The sequence below is a fragment of the Heptranchias perlo genome, chromosome 1 (assembly GCF_035084215.1).
Source record: "Heptranchias perlo isolate sHepPer1 chromosome 1, sHepPer1.hap1, whole genome shotgun sequence".
Taxonomy (NCBI): domain Eukaryota; kingdom Metazoa; phylum Chordata; class Chondrichthyes; order Hexanchiformes; family Hexanchidae; genus Heptranchias; species Heptranchias perlo.
In genome coordinates this window covers 66,382,884-66,402,518 of record NC_090325.1, presented here as the reverse complement: position 1 = coordinate 66,402,518, position 19,635 = coordinate 66,382,884, and the positions used below count along the sequence as shown (strand labels likewise).

At 42.5% G+C, this 19,635-nt stretch overlaps 1 protein-coding gene across 3 annotated transcripts in view; it reads right to left on the bottom strand.

Moving 5' to 3' along the window:
• map3k1 (mitogen-activated protein kinase kinase kinase 1, E3 ubiquitin protein ligase) overlaps window positions 1-19,635 on the bottom strand; it is a 124,235-nt gene that overhangs the window by 103,036 nt on the left and 1,564 nt on the right. The window contains exon 1 of one of the 3 annotated variants that reach the window (XM_067986173.1): window positions 12,930-13,749. The exons of the other annotated variants lie outside the window; for them this stretch is intronic. Within the exon in view, the coding sequence (XP_067842274.1) occupies window positions 12,930-13,336 (407 nt within the window). The 5' untranslated portion in view covers window positions 13,337-13,749. Of the gene's footprint in view, window positions 1-12,929; window positions 13,750-19,635 lie in introns of those variants that run through there. 3 annotated transcript variants of the gene reach the window in all.

The window sequence follows — 19,635 nt, the reverse complement described above, 5'->3', positions numbered from 1 at the left end:
TGTCGTCCAGTACTTCCCCGGAGCGGAGAAACTACGCCATGTTCTCCGCAGCCTTCAACATGTCATCAATGAGGACAAACACCTCGCTATGGCCATCCCCACACCTCCACTACTCGCCTTTAAACAGCCACCCAACCTCAAACAGACCATCGTTCGCAGCAAACTACCTAGCTTTCAAGAGAACAGCGTCCACGACGCCACACAACCCTGCCACGGTAACCTCTGCAAGACATGCCAGATCATCGACACAGATACCACCATCACACGAGATGACACCACCCACCAGGTGCATGGTTCATACTCCTGTGACTCAGCCAACGTTGTCTACCTCATACGTTGCAGGAAAGGATGCCCCAGAGCATGGTACATTGGCGAGACCATGCAGACGCTGCGACAACGGATGAACGGACACCGCGCAACAATCGCCAAACAGGAGGGTTCCCTCCCAGTCGGGGAACACTTCAGCAGTCATGGACATTCATCCACCGACCTTCGGGTAAGCGTACTCCAAGGCGGCCTTCGAGACACACGACAACGCAAAATCGTCGAGCAGAAATTGATAGCCAAGTTCCGCACCCATGAGGACGGCCTCAACCGGGATCTTGGGTTCATGTCACGCTACACGTTACCCCACCAGCGAACAAATGTTATCTGTTTTTAATATAATGGGTCATTTGCTGGCTCTCTCTGCCTTCCGGATGTTTCTGCCTCTCTCTGTGTTTTTTTTTCTCTGTTTTTTTTTCCCTGTTTGTTTTTTTATTGAATGTGTATTCGGAGGTTCTGCAGGTAACACCTCTCTGTCTGAACACGGTGATTGCCTTGGCAACGGGCAGTTGCAGAGGCAGTCTGTAAACACCATTTATTATTGTTCAATATGTATAAATGCGTAGGCTTCAAGGAGATCTTGAAACATTTGCCTGAGGAAGGAGAAAATCTCCGAAAGCTTGTGAATTTAAAATAAAATTGCTGGACTATAACTTGGTGTTGTAAAATTGTTTACAATTACCTTCTTTCAGGCAGTGTCACCAAAAGCACAATATACTACAGAAGCATCTAACACTATATTTAGCCAGGCATTCATATATCTTTGTGGTGCCATCAGATCTGCTGTTCCCACTCCTCCAGGAACAGGAGCCTCTGTAAGCACAAAGTAAGGTCCAGCACCCTATATCTGCAGAAGTCCTTCCTAGCAATACTGGATGCCCAATTCTTATGGCTGCCCTTTGCAAATAATGTCCTGCATTTCTGAACACCATTGGGAAATTTTGTGCAGGATGTCCCCATCTCCAAAGGAATACAAAAAACTCCTGCCTATTTGAGCAGGGCATTTCTAGCACTGCTAGTCCCCACACCCATAGACTCAGATGAAGCATAAAGGGGGCAGCTGGAGAGCAGAAAACAAATCTAGTGTGTTGAGACCATCTGGAGCTAGGAACACCAAGCAAAATCTGCACACAATATAGGCTGGCAGATGCTTTTAAAACACAAAAATTATTTAGGTGAAAGCAGAGTCTGCTGTACAACGCAGTATACAGTAATCTCATCAGCACATGCACAGAAAATGGCCATTCAGCCCATCGTGCCTGCTCTTTGAAAGAACTACATTTAGGTTGTTTTTGTATCGGCTTAGTATTAATATTAATTCTGGGTAACAATGAATCACAAGACAGCTCCTGGTGTTTATACTACTAAATCCAGTTCCTTTATTGCAACATGCTCAGTCTCCCAGAATCTGAGTTAAAAGAAAGCCAATATAAAATCCAATTCAGTCCTATGAAACGGATTGATTGTCAAAGAGTATACTGAACAATTAAATACAATATAGTATATAGAACTCTAAACAGAACCTTTTTTTTTGCAGACATTACATCTCTAAATAGATATCTTGCAATTTATGATCAATGACATAGAACTTTAAAACTAGCGGCACATTTAAGAGCTGAGGGCTGTATTTTCATGTTATGTCCCCTACATTCGACACTGCTACAAAATTCAACACTAATTTCACTGGAACTACAAGAGGCTTTCAGCCCTCAGAAGTAGCTGGAGGACTAAATATTTATGGAATTATTAAGACCTATATCCCACTTTTAACCTATTGACTTCATATCTGGTAAACCTTGTTCAAAAATGAGAGAGTTTATTTATAGCACTGATTACACAAGTAAGGAAAATAGGATGATCCATGTAATGAAGAATGGGTTTCAAGACAGAACTATGGCCAAGGAAAAGAAAATCCTTTTATGATGCATTTAGTTGTTCTATTATTGAATATAATTCAACACTAACAATTAGATTTCTTAGAAGTTTTACATTTGATGTTTTAATAGGATCAGTTCCTGTGGGGTTTTCCTCCAGTGAGACAATCATATTTTTCCTACTACTACACATACAAGATGTAAAAGATCTGGACAATATCTACTTTTTTAAAAAAAATTTAGCTTACAGCCATATGAGTGGGAATACTGGCAACATTTTGAAGGCTCTGGTGTTACAAGCAAACTTTTGAAAGCATCATCCTCCAAACCTCAAAATATATCTACATTTAAAATAAAATCAGAACAGCTCTTGCTGGTATCACACTATTTCTTTATGCTAACCAACAGAAAATTACCCAAAGCTCAAATGTTAAGTCTCTGAAATTTGAAATACTTGTAGTTTTCTGATACTTTAAACAGTTAGGTTTAAGCTGATGTTTTGTCAATTACTCTCAAAGAAAATCAAATTTACATTTAACATCAAATATTTTAAGAGCTTGAGCACAGAGGTTGGTAAGGACAGAGAGTGAACTTCTAATGGATTGAACTGAAATCAGATCAGAAAGGTTGTAGTCATAGGAGATTCTATAATCAGGGGGATAGACCGCGTCCTCTGCAATTGCGACCGAGAGTCCGGAGGGTGTGTTGCTACCCAGTACAAGGGTAAAGGACATCTCGGAGCAACTGAAGAGGAATTTGGGAAGGGAGGGGGAGGATCCAGTTGTCGTGGCCCATGTCGGCACCAATGAGATAAGGAAGACAAGGAGGAGGTCCTGCTAAGGGAATATCAGAAGTTAGGAACTAAATTAAAAAACAGGACCTCACGGGTGGTAATCTCAGGATTACTACCCGAGCCACATGCTAATTGGCATAGGGATAGACAGATCAGAAAGGTGAATGTGTGGCTGAAAGAGTGGTGAGGGAAGGAGGGGTTCCATTTCATGGGACACTGGCACCAGTATTGGGACAGGAACTGTACCACTGGGACGGGCTCCACCTGGCGTGGGACCAGATTCCTAGCGGAAAGGATAATTAGAATCATAGAATAGTTACAGCACAGAAGGCGGCCATTTGGCCCATCGAGCCGGTGCCCACTCTATGTAAGAGCAATCCAGTTAGCCCCATTCCCCACTCTTCCCTTGTGGCCCTGCAAGTTTTTTCTCTTCGAGTATTTATCCAATTTCTTTGAAAGCCACGTCCGAATCTGCTTCCACCACCCTTTCAGGCAGCGCTTTCCAGATCATAACTACTTGCCGCGTAAAATAGTTTCTCCTTATGTCCTCTTGATCCTTTCGCCATTCACCTTAAATCATATCCCGTTTCTCGACCCTTCCGCCAATGGGAACAGTGTCTCTTTATTTACTTGGATTTTGATAAAGGTACTGCATAGTAGACTCATGACTACAGTCAGAGCATGTGGAGTTGGGGGGACATGTAGCAAAATACATAGATAGCAAGCTGGCTACAAAACAGAAAACAGAGAGTAGGGGTTAATCAGACTGGCAAAAGGTGGGAAGTGGTGTTCCACAAGGATCAGTACTGGGACCACTGTTGGTCACCATTTACATAAATGATTTGGACTCCGGAATCAGGAATACAAATTCAAAACTTGCAAGTGACACCAAATTGAGGGGGGGGGGGGGTATAATACTGAGGAAGACTGGGACAAAATACAGGAAGACATTAATAAACTTGCAGAATGGGTCTGTAATTGACAAATGAATCTCAATGTAGATAAGTGTGAGATAGTACATTTTAATAGGAAGAATAAGGAGGTCACATACTGCTTGGATAATAAGTCTAAATGGGGCAGAGGAATCTGGGGGTACAGATACACAAATCAAAGTAGCGACACAGGTTAATAAGGCCATAAAAAATACCAAGCACTGGGGTTCATTTCTAGAGGGATAGAATTGAAAAGCAGAGAAGTTATGCTAAAGTTGTATAGAACGTTGATTAGACCACGCTTGGAGTACTGTGAACAGTTCTGGTCTCCATCTTATAAAAAGGATATAGAGGCAATGGAGAAGGTGCAAAAAAGATTTACTAGGATGATACCAGAACTAAGAGGTTACACCTATCAGGAAAGATTGAACAGACTGGGGGTCTTTTCTCTAGGAAAAAAAAAAGAGGGATGACCCAAGAGGTCTTTAAGATTATGAAAAAGGGTTTGATAGAGTAGACTTAGAGAAGATGTTTCCACTTGTAGGAAAGACCAGAACTAGGAGCCATAAATATAAGATAGTCACTAATAAATCCAATAGGGAATTCAAGAGAAACATCTTTACACAGAGAGTGGAACCCTCTACTACAAGGAGCAGTTGAGGCAACTAGCCATAGATGCATTTAAGGGGAAGCTAGATAAACACAGAGAGAAAGGAATAGGATATGCTGATGGGGTTAGATGAAGAAGGGTGGGAGGAGGCTCATGTGGAGCATAAACACCCACATGGACCTATTGGACCAAATGGCCTGTTTCTATGCAGAACATTCTACGTATTACATCAACTCAGTTGATGAACGCTCTTTTATGCCATGCAGCCAGAGATCAAGAATCATTCCCAGCCTGCGTCGTTTGTTGCTTCATTGGAGATGGCACCCAGGGTTTTGGGGTAGGGGGTGCAAATTAACTTTAGTTAACCCTGGACTGGGAGTAAAAAAAAGGAACAACTGGAGTTCCCAACCGTTATTACTGTTCAGTTGCCCTTGTTGGAAAGTGCAGCTTTACAGATATTTAAAGAGACAACTTGAGACATGGCTGTGATGTCACCGTGGTGAAATAACCTACTGACATTATTAATTTAGCTCAAGCATGAAAAATGGCTACTTGGGCTGATGTGCCAGATGCCTGCCAGCACTTGTGGCACCATCCCTTAGCAAGAGTTATCACATTTTGGTTTTGGGCGGGCCGGGGGGGGGGGGGGGGGAAGAAACAAAAAAAAGAGAAAAGGAGAGCAAAAAGACAGAACATTGGAAAACACAAAATTAGTCCATTGAAAGAGATCGTACTGGATGATTTTCTCCATGATAATTCACACACTGGCACAGTTTTCCCACACCTGTTTTACATCAGAACAGTGTTGTTTTAAATCAAGCATTTTAACATTAAATGTATGGTCTGATTTTTTTTTAATGGTGCAATTGATTAACCAAGTAATCATGAGGACATGATTTAAAAAGCAGCTGCCAGGACACACAAACCTAGCATACACCATAAAATAGATTTCATTTTACATTGTAATTTATTGGGCCAGAAACACTAATTATCACACATGGCTCTATACATGCTGTAACTGTGGTGCAAGACACTTCTCCTCCTCCTTCTCTCCCCTCTCCAACTACTCTAGGTGATTCTGCATCAACCTATGTGTAACTACAGTATTTTGTTCACCCCCAGAACCACATGTAATCTCCTCTATTGGCATGAAATGGATGATAGATAGATAATTAATGGTGGGACTGCCTGGGACAGAACTAAGACTAGATCATCAAGAAAGGGCACAAACCAGAACGTGGTACAGAAATAAACATCAGCAAGCAAATAAATCAAGAGAAAGCAGGAAAGGTGCAGCAAGGAACAAGACAAGAAAATAAAACGCAACAGTACTTCAGAAAACTGGATGAAGATATCCACTACTACCATTACAGAATTTTTGGGGGAATTATTTCATTTCTTAAATAAGAGCAGTGAGAAACATAGGAATCCTCTAGACAAAAACTGGGAATTGCAGGAAAGAGGGATACCCCCCCACCCCAAGTGCTAACACTTCAGGATGCAGGAAATGTCAGCAGACTCTAGATTTTCTCCCCTCCCTTGATTTGATAACTTGTAATGAATTAGCAGGTGTTCCATGAAAAAACCCTAGTTAAAACACGTCACGTCAGAGATGAGAGCTCAAAAGGCGGCAATCAATTCTGAAATTCAATGATGAGAACAATTAATTTTGAGTAAATTCCAAGTACTGGGAAAGTTTTACATCTTGAAACATGTTCTTATAGCATAGAAGTACAACAGATCTGTTGCAGCAGAGCACATTAATTGTCCTTAAGACATAGGACTACCATAGGAGGACCACACATTTTTGTAATTATCCCCTTTCAGTTATAATTTGATGTATTAAAAGCAATGTTTGCCTTCAACTGTAGGTCTTCAAGATGGTTATGCCAACAAATCAACCATGGATTATATCCTGCAAGATCCAACTCAATTCCCAGTTACTTTTAGAGGTCAAAATGACTCTGCAAACATTAATGTTCGGTAAATCCCTGGGGTAGAACACAAATGCTCTTAAAAGGCTCCATAACATTTTAGGTCTCTCAGTTACTACTTAACACATGCCAACTACAGTTGTGGTTTTTCTTTCCACATTTTCTTTCAAATATCTCTTAATATGGAGAAAGTTTTAAATAAAATAGTATTGAATTTCAGGAATGCTCCTGCCTTCGCTCTGGAACTCATGCCATAATAAAGCTCTGTGCATGATTTTCCATATTTGCTGTGAGAAAAAAAAAGGATATTTCAAATTATTTTTTACCTTTAATTTACCAGGATTACCTGTACTCTCATTTAGAGGAGAAAAAAAAAAATCTACCAGTTCTCATTTCTTGCTAGTATTGGGTATGCGAGGAAGGCATGCTAAGGCACCACTAAATAGTTTCCTTCAGCAACTTCTACAAACGTTCACAAAGAAACGTTAAATACTACGTTAGAAATGATTACATTTCAAACCTTCAGTGACTGAATTGCTACACCTTTGGCAATGCAAGAAAATTGTGGAAAATTATAACCAGACCCATCATGACTTGCAATTAATCTCCTGTAGAGGCATCCCAGGTTAAAAATTTGAAAAATTGTGTACAGATCCTTTCCCAATCTCACTGACAGCAAATTCCATGTCACACTCCATTCACACATTTGTTTATATTAAGCAAAAGATGTAATTCAGTTGAATATGTTGCCAAAAAATGGTATACTATAAAAGTCTGACGTAATCATGCCTTTCACCACAACCGAGAAATCATATAAATTACCAAGTGTATTAAAAAAAGGTGTACATACTTGTATGATCTTCATACCACAGATGAAACTAACCATGTGTGTGATGAACACAAAAGGTTACACACCAGTTATGTTAAGTGGGCTTGCAAGTGACACAAAAACCATTTGTGGGTCAAAAAAAAACAATTCCTGCCCAGTTGGATTTTCATGTTAAAGTCCAGGACCATAATATAAATACAAATTACAGATTATACTTGATACCAACTGTACTGGAATCGAGGACAATTCATCTGAACATCTAGCATAGGGACAGTTGTGATGCAGAGAAGGCACCTGCAAGTTTTGTTTCCCACATCTGAATGGACAGGCTTTAAAAAAGTCAGAAATACAACAGTGACAGTGGACTTGCAAACTGTACCATCTTCACTACAATTCAAAAATGAGGAAGTGGTGCTTTAGTTGTACAGAGCCTTGGTCAGATACCATCTGGAGTACGGAGTTCAATTTTGGAGACTGAACCATAGTCCTGGAAGGGGTACAGCACAGATTCACTAGAATGATATCAAGGCTTAAAGGGTTAACTTGTGAGGACAAGTTGCATAAACTTGGCTTATATTCCCTCGAGTGTAGAAGAATGAGGGGTGATCTGATCGGGATCTTTAAAATGGTTTTGGCATTAGATAGGATTAATATATAGGAACTATTTCCTCTGGTTGTAGGGGTGGGGGGGGGGGCATAATCTTAAAATTAGAGCTAGGCCATTTAGGAATGAAATCAGGAAGCACTTTTTCACACAAGGGGTAATAGAAATCTGGAACTCGCTCCCCCCAAAGGCTATGGATGGCAAGGCAATTAAAATTTTCAAGACTGAGATTGATAAGATTTTTTTTGTTAGGCAAGTGCATCAAAGGATGTGGAACAAAGGTGGGTAAAATTGAATTGGGGTACAGATCAGCCATGATCTAACTGAATGGTGAAGCAGGCTCAAGGGGCTGAATGGCCTACTCCAGTTCCTAAGTAACAGAAATGTACAAAACCACCACACCATTAGGTCTCAGGAAAAAAAAAAGCACAAGCTTTTGGCAAAAGTAGAATATTCAAAAGGACATCACAATAACTACTGTAGGATCTTACTGCCAAAGAAAATAACTTTAATCACATGACAATGTACTGAACTAGCTGACTAGGATAATCCCTGGTTTGATCTCCAGTCACTATAGATTTAGTAGTGGGGCATTATAATGGGCCTCAGCATCCCTGTGCTAACTTGAAGATAGGGTAGGAAAAATATTTGCCACGGTTCTTGGTCTTGATCATTATCCAGTGATCTCTACTGGAAGTATGCATCATGGATGTCAGGGGCAGTTTTGAAGCTTTCTCCCCATTCAAGTTTCAATTAATGCTGCACTGTCTTCAGTTGTTGATCCGCCCAGTGAGCATGCTATCATCCATGCAGAGAGTCTCAATCTGATGGTCAAGAAAATCTGGTTAACCATCGTCTCTGGGGGTTGCAAGCAGCACGTCCAAAGTAGCACAATAGTCAACTTGCTGGCATTAATTAATTAACATTAGTCCTTTGATTGATGGTGACATTTGTGATGCATCGGTGCCAGTTGATTCAGAGTAGGCACTATTGACTTCACAAGTCAAAGGTCGATAGTCACTGTAGTTGGGTCCTAACCAGAGTCAGAGTTTTGGCACCATAGAACACTGTCAGTAGCATAGCAACGTAAAAAAAGTCAACACTTTGCATGGTTATCCATTATACTTGCCATCACATGTTGAGGGCTGAACATTATGAATGTGCCAAAATTGAATCGTTAGTAACGTCACCATTGTAGTAGAATATAGATGATGAGCCGCTCAACACAATCGATATTATTTCTGACTTGTACACAAGCAGCTGACAGAGGCAGTCGATGGAAATGAATAACTTTCATTTTGGGCCCATTAACTCATCCTACATTTGGCAGTTTCTTTGAATATAGCCGAGGGCCTCAGACAGTTGACCACCTTAGCATGAGTTGATGAATGAGAAATGCCAGTCAAAAAGCCCAATACTGTCTCCCTCTCTGGGGGTCACACCTGAAGAATGACTACTTAGGTATGGTGCTAGAGAGGTGGAGGAGGGAGGGGGGAGAATTACCAGTCATGGGACCACTCTCAGTCCAAAGCACTGCTTCCATAAGAGAAAATGAAAAGAAAATTGGGAAGGAAGAAAAAGGTAGGAGAAACAAATATATACCTATTTTCATTGCCTAGTTAAGGGAGAGTGGTACAGTGGCTTGGAACACTCCATTTGTTTGTATTAGAACTAGTGGCCTCCACGAGAAAATAAAGCAATTGGATTAGACCAACATTTGTTAAACATCTGAACATACTAGTTATATAGAATGATGGTCCCAGATTATCAAAAATATTCATTGAGCTAATGAAGGCTCTCAAACAGGACTTAACCCAAGTTTCTAAAATACTGCTCCCGTTTATAAGCAGCTACAAGATAATTTTAATACTTGCTTAAGTTGCTACTAGAAAGTTTATGAAGAGTCATTTTGAAAAGCCAAATACACACATGGTCAATTTTTGTACTCCAGTCATCTCACAATTCTAAACACAGTAACATGACTCGGGACAAAACTCCAAAATACAAGCTAATTTTTTAAAAAGCAGGCAGTGCCAATTAGAGGTCATAGACAGGCAAAATTTTGTGAAACCAACATTGACAAAATGTCAAACCAACTTCCTTTCAAACTTACCAGTCCATACACCGAATGGAGCACATGTAAAGTATATCAAATGTTAAGACATATTGCATTTTTGCTTCATTAAAAGCTAACAAGTTTTGTTTGTTTCTTTACAGTGATGCAAGAGTACCAGTAAATTGTTCAATCTTATTTTGTTGTATTATAAAACCAAAACCATGCTACTACTCCAATGACACTTCAATTCTACAAATAATTTACTTAATGTGTGGAACACTCATAAGCAAGGTCAAAAGTCAGGGCGAAAGACTAAATTTCAAAGCCTGATATTTTGAACTTTTCCCAAAAAGTGTTCGGCTACACTTTTAATCAATTTCCAGGATTGGCAGGCTGTAACTAGTGGGCTGCTGCAAGGATCAGTGCTTGGGCCTCAACTATTTGCATCTATAGTAATGACTTAGATGAAGGGACCGAGCGTAATGTATCCACCAAGTTTGCTGACAATACAAAACTAGATGGGACAGTAAGCTGAGAGGCGGACACAAAGAGTCTGCAAAGGGACATAGACATGTTAAGTGAGTGGGCAAAAGGTGGCAGATGGAGTATAATGTGGGGAAATGTGAGGTTATACACTTTGATAGGAAGAATAGAAAAACAGAATATTTTTTAAATGGTGAGAAACTATTAAATGTTGGTGTTCAGTGGGATTTGGGTGTCCTTGTACACAAAACACAAAGTTAACATGCAGTTACAGCAAGCGATTAGGACGGCAAATGGTATGTTGGCCTTTATTGCAAGGGGGTTGGAGTACAAGAGTAAGGGAATCTTGCTACAATTGTACAGGGCTTTGGAGAGACCACACCTGGAGTACTGTGTACACTTTTGGTCTCCTTACCTAAGGAAGGATATAGTTGCCTTAGAGACGGTGCAACGTAGGTTCACTAGATTGATTCCTGGGATGAGAGGGTTGTCTTATGAGGAGAGATTGAGTAGACTGGGCCTTTACTCTCTGGAGTTTAGAAGAATGAGAGATGATCTCATTGAAACATATAAGATTCAGAGAGAGCTTGACAGGGTAGATGCTGAGAGGCTGTTTCCCCCAGGCTGGAGAGTCTAGAATCAGGGGGCAGAGTTTCAGGATAAGGGGTCAGACATTTAGATGAGATCATCTCATCTGCTAAGATGAGGAGAAATTTCTTCACTCAGAGGGTTGTGAATCTTTGGAATTCTCTATCCAAGAGGGCTGTGGATGCTCAGTCGTTGAGTACGTTCAAGACTGAGATCAATAGATTGTTGGACTCCAAGGGAATCAAGGAGTAAGGGGATAGGGCGGGAAAGTGGAGTTGAGGTTGAAGATCAGCCATGATCTTATTGAATGGCGGAGCAGGCTCAAGGGGCCGTATGGCCTCTTATTTCTTATGTTCCAAATTTAGACACAAGTGGTGATTCATTTAACATAGTATGGCCATGCACTGATCTGATTGTATTGGGATTCCCTCTCTTAAACCCCTCCATCCCCTCTCCTCTTTTAAGACCCTCCTTAAAACACACCTTTGACCAAGATTTTATCTACCCTCTTCCCCACCCAATATCTCCTTTTAGTATGCCTCTGAAACATCTTTGGACGTTTTTCTAAGTTAAAGCTGCTATATAAATGCAAATTGCTTTAGTGATTTTAAATGTAATTACAGCTGTTAATCTGGTAACATTTTATAAATTAATACCACAGGAGACTTCTAACACTTCCACCTCCCAAATTGGCATTAGACAATTACAGCATTTAAATCCAATATATAAAATACAACAGTTCGGTACATTATCTCACTCGCACACAAAGTGTTCATTTAAAAAAATATTACAAATGCACAAGAGGCTACACGAATCTGGCATGTGTACGCAGAGACCCTGCGCTCTTGCGCACGGAGTTGCAAATGTTAAGACGCCTAGTGTCTGATGCCCAAAATATCAGAAAAAACTAAACGCGTGTCTCCTTTCACGTGCTACGAGCAATCTACAACGTTGCTTAAATTCACAGATGGAACTAAAACTATAACCCAACTTACTACCGCGGGCAGATCTTGAGAAAAAAGAAACGTGTTTTTCGTCCCATTATTATCCAATGTTATGAAAAATAGCCTACACTAACTTCACCGTGAATGATCCGTTGGTACTTTAACCATTTGCAATGGCCCGAGGCTGTAGTACCATGAAGTGCTACAAAGTCCTCGCTCGCTGTGTCTACACGTACGCAGTACTAACTTCTGAAGTGACTTCGGCAACATCACTAACTTTCCAAAATGAACAGAACTCAAGCCTTGCGGAGGAAAGGGGGACGACACATTTTTTTTTAACATATAAAAAAGAGCGAGAAGTGTCGGTCCTTCACCGAAGATCAAACAGGATCATATGACGATACCACAACCGACAACATATTCAAAACCAGTACAGGAAACTGGGAAAGACTTATCTCGATAAATAAAACTCAGCAAAACCAGAACACACAAAGTCTCAGATTTTAACAAAAAGACTAAATCACATGTAGCTGCGCCCAAACTTCGCCCACTCACACAGGACTCCGACTGTTTTAAAAAAAGATTGTTTACATTGAGGCTGAAGGCATGTACCTCCGGCCTGATCTCTCAACAGCCCCCGAACACACACCACGACCATCACTCGCAGTCCAGTGAGAGCAGCACCCCTTTCACACACACATTATAGTCATTTAATTTATTCATTACAGGTCAGATTTTAACCACAGTTACAAACCCTCCTATGTTCGGCAAACATCACAAATGAGGTTGCCTCAAACACGAAGCCTGCCGACCCCGTCCCGTGACCGACTCCGCCGTTACACCCGTGCCCGGGGCAAGGGCTCCCCTCGCCCGCCCTCTCCCCTCCATCAGCGGGAGCCGCGGTCACAGCGCGTTAATGTAACCGGGGGGGGGGGGGGGGGGGGGGAAAGCACCTTACCTGAGAGGAGCGCCTATATCCATGAGGATGGCCCCGGCCGAGCCGCCATATCCCGCCGCCGCTGCCCCCGCAGTGCCGCCGCCGCCACCACCACCACCACCACCACCGTAATGCACGGGCTGCTCCGCGCCGGGGTCGGCCTGGGGACACGGGTCCGGGCTCAGGTCCTTCTCCACCGAGACATCGAAATCGACGCTCTTGACTTTCCGGAGGTGCTTCCTATACGAGGCGAGCTGCCTCTGGGCCGAGCCCGGTTCTTCCCTCGGCTCAGCGCTCTTGCCGCTGTTACTGTTACCGAGGCTGGTACCGGTGCTCCGGGTGCCGGTCGCGGTCCCGACACTGTTCTCCGCTGTTAACGCCGCCCGGCTCCCCGTCCCCGCCGCTGCTGCCGCCGCCGCCGCCGCCATTTTGTGCTGTTTTAGTTCATGGGCCCCAGTGTAATGGAGAGACGATCGGCCTCCTCCAGCACAGCCGGGCGGCGCTCCTCCTCACACCGGGCCAGAGAAACACGCACAGTAAATAACCACCAGCCCACTCACATCCTCCCCTCGCACAACGAGCCGGAGGTCGGGCACCAACCGCACTCTTCAACCGGCCCCGACGTCCTCCTCTCACCGCCACCTGCACTAAACCGGCTTACAGTTCGAGGTCTGAGTCAGTGCCACGGCGGGAGGAGCGGCCACGGTTAATAACATCTCTCTCCGGGCGGGAGGCCGTGCTGTTGCTGCTCGGACCGACCGACTCACTGAGCCGCCTTTAAGTCTTATGTACACAAACTTCGCGTATTCTTTTTTTCTCGCTCTCAAAAGTGAAGGGGGAGGAGCGCTCGAGCTCCTTCGTGATGTCGACCCGTCCCCATCCCTTATATGGCCAAACTTCCCTGGAGTTAACCCCCCCCCCCCGCCCCCAGTCCCCCTCCAACCGACCTACTGTTTCACATCTACAAGTTGGCAGGATCTAGGAATCGTGGACAGCCTCCTGTATGTCGGTCAGTCATTTCATTCATTCATTGAGGCGAATTGTTCTTCTAAACCAGCGCGCAGAGAGCTCCAACGTAAAATCTGTTATGCACCAAACATTTTCAATTGAGAAACCTAGCTGAGAGTATTACTGAGTTAATAAAGTTCTTCTCCATAGTTTTGGGAAGGGGAGATAAGTATTTATCGATTTGAACTGTCATTTTAGGAGAGGCTATATTTTTTTTATATATGCAGAAGGATATCAGGATATGAAACATCCCACCAGAAACAGTGGTGGAAGCAGAATATATAATAGCTTTTAAAAGGGTAGTGGATAATAATTTGAAAAGAAAAATTAAAAGGGTATGGGAAAGGTGCAGGGGAATGAGACTAAGTTTCAGAGAGCCAGGGCAGGCATAATGGGCTGAATGGACTTTTGTGCTGTCAAATTCTATGATTCTGGGTAAAACTCATGAAAACAGAGAGTGGGGGTAATGTTCACCTTCGCTGCTGCTTGGGTAGTGAACTGGCAGGGTGGATCACCTGTCTGTTGTAGAGCTCGTCTAATTTTCATTCAAGTGGGATGAAAAGTGGATACATTCTGTGGCGGGCAGGTGAGCCGTTGCCACATATTGCCGCTCATTTTTTTCGGTGTGGTTGGAAGTGGGTATTGGTGTTCCACAAGGTTTAATTCTGAAGTCACTTCTGTTCACTGTGTATATGAATGATTTGGATTTAGGCCTAGAGAGAGTGATATTGAAGTTTGAAGATGATACTAAAATAAGAGGTATTGTTAATTCTTTGGAAGACCAAAGGAAGCTGCACAAGGACATTAATAAGATGAGGGGATGGGCTAGTAAGTGGCAGATGGAATTCAATGTCAGTTAAGTGTGAGGTGAAACATTTTGGTTAAAAAATAATAGTAATATTCTGGATGGAATTAGGCTTGGTGTTGTGAAAAAGCAGATGGATTTGGGGGTACAGGTTTACTGGACATTAAAGGCAGCACCTCAGGTTGATAAAGCTGTATAAAATCGCTAATGGGATTCTAGGTTTTATCACAAAAGATATAGAATATAAAAGCCCAAGAGGTAATGATGAGCCTATATAAAACCTTAATAAGATCCCAGTTAGAGTACTGTATGTAGTATTGGGCTCCACACTATAGAAAAATATTGAGGCTTTAGAGAAGGTACAAGGCAGATTACCAGGATGCTGCATGGTATGAGGAAATACAAATATGAAGCCTTGAAAAATTGGGTCCTTTTTCATTAGAACAATGTAGATTACAAGGCGATAGGATAGAAGTTTTTAAAATATGAAAGGATGGGACAGGTTAGATAGAAGCAGACTGTTTCCAGTAGTTGAGGGGTCTAGAATGCAGAGGCATAGATATATGATTAAATGTAAGAGATTTAACAGAGAAGAAGAGAAACTTCTTTACAGAGAGCTGTGAGGCTGTGGAATTCACTTCCAGGATTAGTGATTGAGGCAGAAACTATGTCAACATTCAAGATTAGATTGGATAGGTGGATGTAGGAAAAGGGATATGGGAACAGGTGGAGAAAGCTGATTAGGACTATTTGCTTGAGTGGAGGATAAATGTTGACATGGACTGGTTGGGCCAAATGGTCTGTTTCTGTGTTGTAACTTCTATGTATCAATAAAATGATGTATAATAACCATTTTTAAGTTGTTACTTTCAGAGATTTCATTAGAAGCATGTAATTGGAGCCTATTTTCCCAATTCTGAGTGCTCAATGTTAAATATTATATTAATGAAACCAGTCAAATATTTGAGCAAACTGCACGAGGTGTAATATATCTCACCATTCTTTCTCATTTATTTATCTTCCACACACATCACAATGGGATCATTATCTAGCAGGAGGCATCAAAATCATGGGACAATATTCCTTTAAGAGAAACACTTACATTTTATATAAGCACCTTATCACATTTCAGAAACATCTCAAAGCACTTCACATATAATGAATTACTTTGAAGTGCAGTGATTTATGTTCTGTAGGAAAACATGGCAGTTATTTTGTACACAACAAAATCCCACACATAGCAAGAAAGTGATGAGCAATGAGTTCATCTCCATTTGGTGGTGTTCATTGAGAGAGGAATGCTGGTTGCAACACTCCCTGCTGTTTCTTAAGATCTTTAACATGCAGATGAGCTACCGGAAGAAGGAGACAGGATCTTGGTTTAACATTTAATCCATAGGTTACCAGGAAAACTACCTGAACTTCCTTAAATAATACCATGGAATTTTTAACAAACAAGAAAGGACCTGGTTTAGCACCTCATCCAAAGGACAGTGCCTAACGTTCTCTCCTGATCAAGGTGATCCTGATGCTGGTAGTTTGACTATCTCATCTTCAATGCTGCTACCATAATAGAGTGCTACAAATGGTTTGATCTGATCACTCTATAGATTCTCAGAGGCATCCTATAAATTGAAGAGGTAACTCTCTCTGATAATTTCTAGGCTCTGGGCATTTAGGAAGGGAATATTTGGTAAGTTATTGATGCAAGGCCTTAGGTGAAACGGGATTCCCCATCTGGAGTCTCTGGGCAGGGATACCATTCAAAGACAAAAAGACACTCTAGAGTATAATGTGGTCTTCAAGTTGAATTTAGCTACATTCTACCTGTTGAGAAAGGGGGACCCTTGAGAGGGACCGTGCTATTTATAGCTATCTGTGCCTTACCATATATGTCCTGCGAGTTTCTTTTAAACAATTTCAGCAGTTCCTCTACCTACCTGCCCCCCACCCCAAAAAAAATGTTTTTTTCCAAAGAGAAGCTATAATAGCTTCTGCTTTAGCTCCCATGGAAGCAACGCAACACTAAATGTAACCATATCAATCTGCGCAAATCAATGCACTGAAAGCGACAGATCTTGTTGCAGTGTCCAAGGCATGGGTTGCTGCTTCCTGTTGTAGTGCAGCAGCCTACATTTGATTCTCCATCAGGCACAGCAACTGACTTAAGAAATTGGCTCAATCTGTTTTAGAAGATCTTGCATTTATATAGCATATCATGTCTCTCAGGACAAGTTACCTTTTGAAGTGGACTCACTGTTGTCGGTAAATGTGCGGCAATCAATTTGCACACAGCAAGTTCCAACATACAGCAAATGAGATGAATAACTTGTTAATTTTAGTGGTATTGTTTGAGGGAGGAATGTTGGCAGAACAGTGGGAGAACTCGCTGCTCTTTGAAGAGTGCAATGGAGTTTTTTTTTACATCCACCTGAACCACTTAGTTTAACATCTCTTCAAACAGACATCAAGGGCTAAATTCGGCTGCGTAGCGCCCATTGTGTAGGCGCTACGTGGACACCTAAGCTCCGAAAATGTCGTCCGAGATATGCGCGCACACTTCCAGTGTGACATGCGCAGGATGCCATCTTGTTAAAGGTGGGTGCACACCTAACAAATGCCGGCAGCATGTAGAGTAAGGAGATTATGACATAAATCAGTGTACTACGCTGATTTAAAGGGACAGATGCGATTTTGGAACTCCATGCTCCAGCCAACACACTGTCTTAACCTCGCACAGCTGAACAGGTCTTAAGTGGCATGGAGGAGCCCCCATCAGCGCTATTTAAAGGGATCATGCAGGAGTTACAGGTTAGTTGCTGGATTATTGCTTCTGGCTGCTGATGCATTTGTACCTGTTTTCGGAAGTCTCCTATACTTGAATACGAGGTGTAGGGGGCATAGCCTAAAAATTAGAGCCAGGACTTTCGGGAGTGAAGTTAAGAAACACTTCTACACGTAAAGGGTGGTAGAAGTTTGGAACTCTCTTCTGTAAATGGCAGTTGATGCTAGCTCAATTGTTAATTTTAAATCTGAGATTGAAAGATTGTTGTTAACCAAAGGTATTAAGGGATATGGGGCTAAGGGGATATATGGAGTTAGGTCACAGATCAACCATGATCTCATTGAAAGGCGGAACAGGCTCAAGGAGCTAAATGGCCTACTCCTGTTCCTATGTTCCTTTGGAATTCGCCACCCCAGAGGGCTGTGGATACTGAGTCGTTGAATATATTAAAGGCTGAGATAGATAGATTTTTGGATTCTAGGGGAATCAAGGGATATGGGGATCGGGCAGGATAGTGGAGTTGAGGTCAAAGATCAGCCATGATTTGATTGAATGGTGCAGCCAGCTCAAGGCGCCGTGTGGCCTACTCCTGCTCCTATTTCTTATGTTCTTATAATAAAGTTTCAACACTCTACAGGGAGTAGGCTGGCTAGCTGACAGGCAACAGCAAGGGCACTGGTAGATTGGCTGGGGTGGGACAGGAAGGCTGTCATCCTGAGAGAGGTCAGCGGGTTCATGTTCCATGGAACCACTGCCACTTGCTGCCTTCTTTTACGCGCCACCTTCATAAGGGGCGGGAAGTGGTTTGGAGAGTGTCCTGCAAGATGTTTGGGTGATGTGGCTGTCATGATTGAATAGCTGCCAGTGTGTGTAACCTGAGAGTTGTGGGGGTGTGGCTTGCAACAGTGGTAATGTGTGAGGGTGAGAGGAAACATCTGATTGGAAGAGTTAAGTACTGATTGAAAGAGTCTGTTGGTAGGTGGGTGGTAGGGGGTGTAGTGCATGGAGCAGTGGATGAGACTAGTGGTGCAGTTGGTAGGATATGCCACTTGACAGTTGATCTCACGCACCTTGACCACTCATGTCAAATCATCACACTGCATCCATGTTTGTGGTGTTACAAACTGGATAGCCTGGTGAAGGATAGAATACTAGAGCCTGGTCTTTAGTTGCTTCTAAGCCTTTATTCACAGAGCTCCACATCACACACTCCACACTCGAGATCAGCTCTCATATATATGGTTACAAGAGACTCCCCAATTGATATGTACCACCTGAATACAATTAACACTAATTGATATAAATCACATGGATACAATTAACACACGGTGGTACGCTCCTGGCATTGACCTCGTCCCCTACTGCCTTGGGAGCATATGTCTGGAGGGTCTCTTGCCCTTGCCCACCCCCCGGCGGACATAGAATGCCCCTCCTTCTGTCCACCTCTTGCACCAAGGCCTCTAGTGCATCATCAGAGAACCTTGGTGTACGCTCTCTCGCAGGCCCGGTACAAACTCAGATCGGCCAATTGGTGGGGTCTAGCACGCAGATCGGAAGTTGTGGGATGTAGTTTATGAGCAACCTTTATTCAATATTTTAAAATAAAACAACAGTTTTTAAACATAAGGATGAGACCTGCATCTATGTTTTATGTGTGCGATTTCTGATCTCCATTCAGACCCGTAACTTATATTTTGAAAATATAAGGGTCCCGCAAACTTTGAGCAGCCAAATTGTTGCTCATTAAAAATTCCACAGTTCCTATCATCACCATGCTTCACTATATTGCAGCACAGAGTCACTTTATAATTGACTTGTACCACTTCCTGCAGCCATGGTGCAGGTTGCCTTTAAATGGTGCTAGCCACTCCTGATATTGGGGCCCCTTGCTGCTGCGCTAGCTGCACGCAGCAGTCATTGAAATCACTAGCCAGCATAAACGTTACATGCAGCCTGCAACGCTACGATCGAGCGCGGGTTAATCACGCACCATGACCTCAGCTCCCGTTTTCGGGGGTCAACCAATTTAACCCCCATCATCTGTGAAATGCAGCACAACCTCAGTACTCATTGAAGTGTCAGCCTAGATTATGTGCTCAGGTACTGGATTGTGGTTTGAAACCACAATT